Genomic DNA, 4,796 nt, shown 5'->3' on the forward strand with positions numbered 1-4,796 from the left:
GGCGATTTGAGGGTCAGCGTTGGAGATGCCCTGAAGCACTCACTCACTAGGTGAGTCCGTCACAAGGGCATGTACAATGATGCCATCTTAGGAGAGCCATGTAGGATATTTGATGAGGTGAAGAAAAAAGAAATCAGAAGCAAATACTTGCTTTCTCTTAATTATGAGATGATCTTGAAGCATCAGTATGCCTCATCACGCTTTTGTGTGTGAAAAATCTAGATATTGGAGATAAGATTGAGAAATAACATTATACATCATGTTTTCATTACAGATTTAAGATAAGATGGTCTTGTAAAACACAACGTGCCCCAAGTTTATCTTCATGTGATGCTCTGGACGGACTTACTCCTTCGTCTCTTCTCCAAGCGAACACGCCAACTACGGTTTTTGCATCGTCTCCTGTGGCCTTAGTTATGGGGGCGTGATGGATTCTAGCCTTGCCAGCCGGAGGGCGCAGTTTTTATATTTTTTTTGAGTTTTGATAGATTTTGTGTCCTCTTAGAAAGATGAGATGGCGGCGGATCTCTGAAGATGGAACAAGTTTTTCATCACCTAGCCCCTGTCTCAGTTATGTGTCTAGTATCATTGGAGGGTGTGCCTCCGGCAGATCTCGGAGATTTGGTTGGTGGTTGTCTTCGGCATTGTATCTTCAGGTTAGATTCTTCTGACCTACGCTTCCCATCAGTGATGGTTGCTATTCTAGTGCGTTGGTCCTATAAATACAACAAGTTTTGCCCTGCTTCATTGATGCAGGGTTGATGAAGACGGCATTCCTTCAACTCTCCGGTTTTGTAGTCATCATTAGATGGTCTATAAATCTAATTTTATTTTATTATTTCATCCGTTTCATAATTTATGAGTGTTTTATTATTTTTCGAGAGTACGCTAAATGCATACCATATTAAGAGCGTTTTATTATCACGAATCAATAATGAATAGATCAAAAGTTCCTTTTAAAAAAGTTTATCTCCACGTGATCAGACCACGTAAGCATGGCCAAGCGCACGTGTCCGTGCCTCCACGACCCACACCCGCCGGGCCAGCCTCCAACAAATCGCACCGTTCAACCAGGACCGCTCGCTCCTCTCACCCACCCCAGAGTCCCACACCCAGGCCACGCGGAACGGCCACGCACGCCGCCCTACCACAACGCGCGGGTCGACACGCCCGCACAGGATTGACCCGGACGGAGAGAGGGACAGAAAAAAAAAGGGCGCCGCACGCAGCACGCAGGCGCCATGCCCCCTCAGTTGCGCTTCCCCACCGTCCTCCCCAACCTATACCCCCACCTCCTCCTCCCCCGCTCCCTCCCCTCTCGCCGTCTCCGCCTGCCGCCGCCCCCGACCCCGCGCCACCCGCTCCGCCGCCTGCTCTTCCGAGGCATGGCCTCCTCCGCCACCGGCGAGGCGGCGCCGGCCGCCGGGACGAGCGGCGCCGGAGAGGCCTCCACCCGCCCGCGGCGCGCGCTGGAGGAGCTCGCGTGGGACGAGACCTTCGTCCGCGAGCTGCCCGGCGACCCGCGATCCGACAACATCCCCCGCCAGGTTCGCCCCCATCCCTCGCTCCCAGCTTACTTGCCTTCTTTGCTCCTAGCTTTGCCGCACGGTTGGCGTAGCACCTAGGTTAATTTCTTGCCAAGCATTTAACCGCGAAGTTTTGGTGTCGCAGGTGCTGCACGCTTGTTACACCAAGGTATCTCCCTCGGCGCCCGTGGAGAACCCTAAGCTCGTGGCGTGGTCCGAATCCGTAGCTGACCTCCTCGATCTGGATCACAAAGAGTGAGTTAACACATCGCAGTTACTCACTAGCTTTCTGGCTATGATTTCCATCGCTCTTGAGAGCATTGTGGCACCTCCCTTTTGTTTAGCGGTAACTGGTTATTAAGATGTGCATGAAGATAAAGTTACAAATGGGTGTGATTTGTGTTGAAATTATGAGCTCACGCTACTCTTGGTAGATCACAACCTACATATGATCCAGTGAGCAGTAATTTCTGTGCACTAAAGGCTACCACACCAGACCAACTAATAAGATTGTCTACTAACTCCTGTGCACTAAAGGTGATAGTTTCGATAGGAATTTGTAAACATAAGAGTTAATTCCTATCCAGAATTAGCATACCCGAATTTCCCAAAGGGTATCATGCAGAAGATCTTTATTATTTACGATTTATGAAGCAAAAGGTGGACTTGCTACTTAAGTCAAAGAGCCTTTTTCATTTATTCAGACATATATTCACCCCCACCCCCTGTATTTTTTCTCAAAGTTCACCACTAGGAAATTTCTTGGAAACAAAATAGTTATCGATCAGATATTTACCAAAATTTCCCAAAGGGTAACATGTAAAAGATCTGTATTGTTTACAATTTATGAAGCAAATGGTGGACTTGCTACTTAAGTCAAAGGGCTGTATCCATTCATTTACACATATATTAACTCCACCCCTACCCCCCTGTTTCTTTTTCGAATTTCGTCACTATTTCTGGGGAACAAAATGGTTATCGACTCAGACACCAGATCATTAACTAGTAGTTGAACAGAGCCATATATGTTGTGAAAGGATCCAGCTGTTCGCCTGAATGAAAGGCATATAAAAAACTTTGGGTAGTTCCAAGGTTTTCGAGTCGATGAGTCAACGAGTCGTTCTGGGGTAGCGACTCTTGACGAGTCGTGCCTGGCTGGTCGACTAGTCTCGAGGTTGAGTCAAAATCTGGCAGTGTGACTCATCGACTAGCCGACGACATTGTTTAATTATGTGATATTTGATGGTTGGGCTACAGAACAGCCATAGGCCCATAGTAGAAGCAGAAAATTCCATATTCACGGAAACGGGAAGTTCCATATTCATGCATGTTCCACCAGGAAACGCCGTTCCATTTTTGTTTCCGTTTCCGCATAAAAATTTCAGTTTCCATTTCCGTTTTGCGAATTTCCATTTTCGTTTCCATATTTCCTCTCCGTTTCCATTTTTCTGCTGGAAAAGCGGAAAGCTATGTTTTCATCCCTATGTGCATAGCACTTGACTGATTTCTGTGTATGTGCAGCTTCTCGTGCATGTAGCTCTCTCGGCCAAAACTCCCCACGAGAACTCGCGATCAGCTAAAACGTATTACAGATTGGGAGACTATATAATAGCCAAACTGCACGTGTAGTACCTTTTAAGTTTCTCTCTCAATTTTTGCTGATGTACAAGAAGCAACTTCCTTCGGTGCTTATACACACGTTCATGCATGACCTGGGAGTTGACTAGGACTAGGAAACCTAATTCTTTCACTCCTTCTGACTTTAAAAAAGAAGGCTTATAAAGTCAAACGGTGTAAAATTTGACCAAATTTATATAAAAAACTATCAACAACTATAACCCAATTGGTATCATTAAATGCGTAATAAAATATATTTTCATATTATCTCTACTATAAAAGACCCAGTTGGTGATGATGGTGTGTCTGCCACCCGTCATTTCTGACCATTAGATCTGCATCTAACAACTGTGAGGTAAGTTGTGGCCTTTTTGCAACAATAGCCCACTTCTCCGCTCCAATTTGCAGAAACCCCCTTAGTATCTTGAAACCAACCACATCCCTCCCTCACCTCATCAAAACAGCCCGAGGAATATATTTTGAGTGAAACATAATACTATATTTTTAGTAATATATGTATATCAAAACTAGAGTGTTTTCTTTCAAGTTTGTGAACAAATATTATTCTACTTTGAATCCGTTGCAACGCACGGACACATTGCTAGTACTTACCAAAATATGTAGTTACTGATAGTTTTTCCTACAAGCTTTTTCAAAATTTGCACTGTTTGCTTTAGACAAAATTATGTACCTTCTTCTTAGAGTCGGGGGAGTAGGACTTATCCCTAATTCTAATCATATATTCCTATACGAACTCTAGCACTAAGCATTCAAGTCTCATGCTCATCTCTTATTTTCCCAAATTCAACGTCATCTCACCATGACTCACCTCAATGGAAATTTGGCCCCCTCTTGATTGCTTGTCACACAGCGACGTTCCGCCACTGGTTAGTTTATCATTAATTTCAAGAGTGTATATTAGGCGACTAATTTTCTGAATAGATAATAAGAAAAATATATATAGTGGATGTAAATACTTCAAACACCAGCCCAAACTGTTTGGAGCTAGTACAAAAGTACACAGTACACAATCAAAGATGGCAGATAGTTAAAAATATCTATAATACTGTTCAGAGAGAATGAAAATTCCAATCAGGCATATACATGTATATTCATATAAAATTGAAGCCACATGCCAAAAAAATAATTGAATCCTAGTTCCGTGGGGAATTACCACATTAAACAAGAGCTCTTTTTTTGCAGACATAGAGCTTTATTAAACAAGAGCTCTTGCATGGAAGCATCAATGCGACCTTCGTATTTATGACCTTCGTATTTATACCTATATGTTATGTACACGCCGCCCAGCATGCATGCAGACCGTGCGGTGCAGCATGGTATTACGTATAGTATATAAAATGTACATATGACAAATGAATTGGTTTGGTGCAGTGGTTGGCTAGCTTGTACGACCAGGGCGAGGGCGTGGTTCGAATCCTGTCTGCCCCTAATTTTTTCTTCGAATTCTTCTCGGTGTGTACTGACGGCTGGGCCCTTGGTAGCCTGTGCATAAATTCCGGACACAGCAGGGTGTTTTGTGCAGTGCCACATGTCAGCTTAGGATTGGCTTTTTTTTTGTGCACCTGGGATGTAAGTTTGTGGGTGGTGGAGTCCACTTTTACAAGTTTATGGACCAAATCATCACAGACCACA

The 4,796-nt window shown here is 44.2% G+C and overlaps 1 protein-coding gene across 1 annotated transcript in view; it reads left to right on the forward strand.

Moving 5' to 3' along the window:
- Positions 1–1,210: 1,210 nt before the first annotated feature.
- Positions 1,211–4,796, forward strand: part of LOC119342017 (protein adenylyltransferase SelO-like) — a 7,007-nt gene continuing 3,421 nt past the window's right edge. The window contains exons 1-2 of the mRNA XM_037613855.1: positions 1,211–1,547; positions 1,672–1,781. Coding sequence (XP_037469752.1) covers positions 1,242–1,547; positions 1,672–1,781 — 416 coding nt within the window. The 5' untranslated portion in view covers positions 1,211–1,241. The remainder of the gene's footprint in view (positions 1,548–1,671; positions 1,782–4,796) is intronic.

Source organism: Triticum dicoccoides, chromosome 7B (genome assembly GCF_002162155.2).
Source record: "Triticum dicoccoides isolate Atlit2015 ecotype Zavitan chromosome 7B, WEW_v2.0, whole genome shotgun sequence".
Classification (NCBI taxonomy): domain Eukaryota; kingdom Viridiplantae; phylum Streptophyta; class Magnoliopsida; order Poales; family Poaceae; genus Triticum; species Triticum dicoccoides.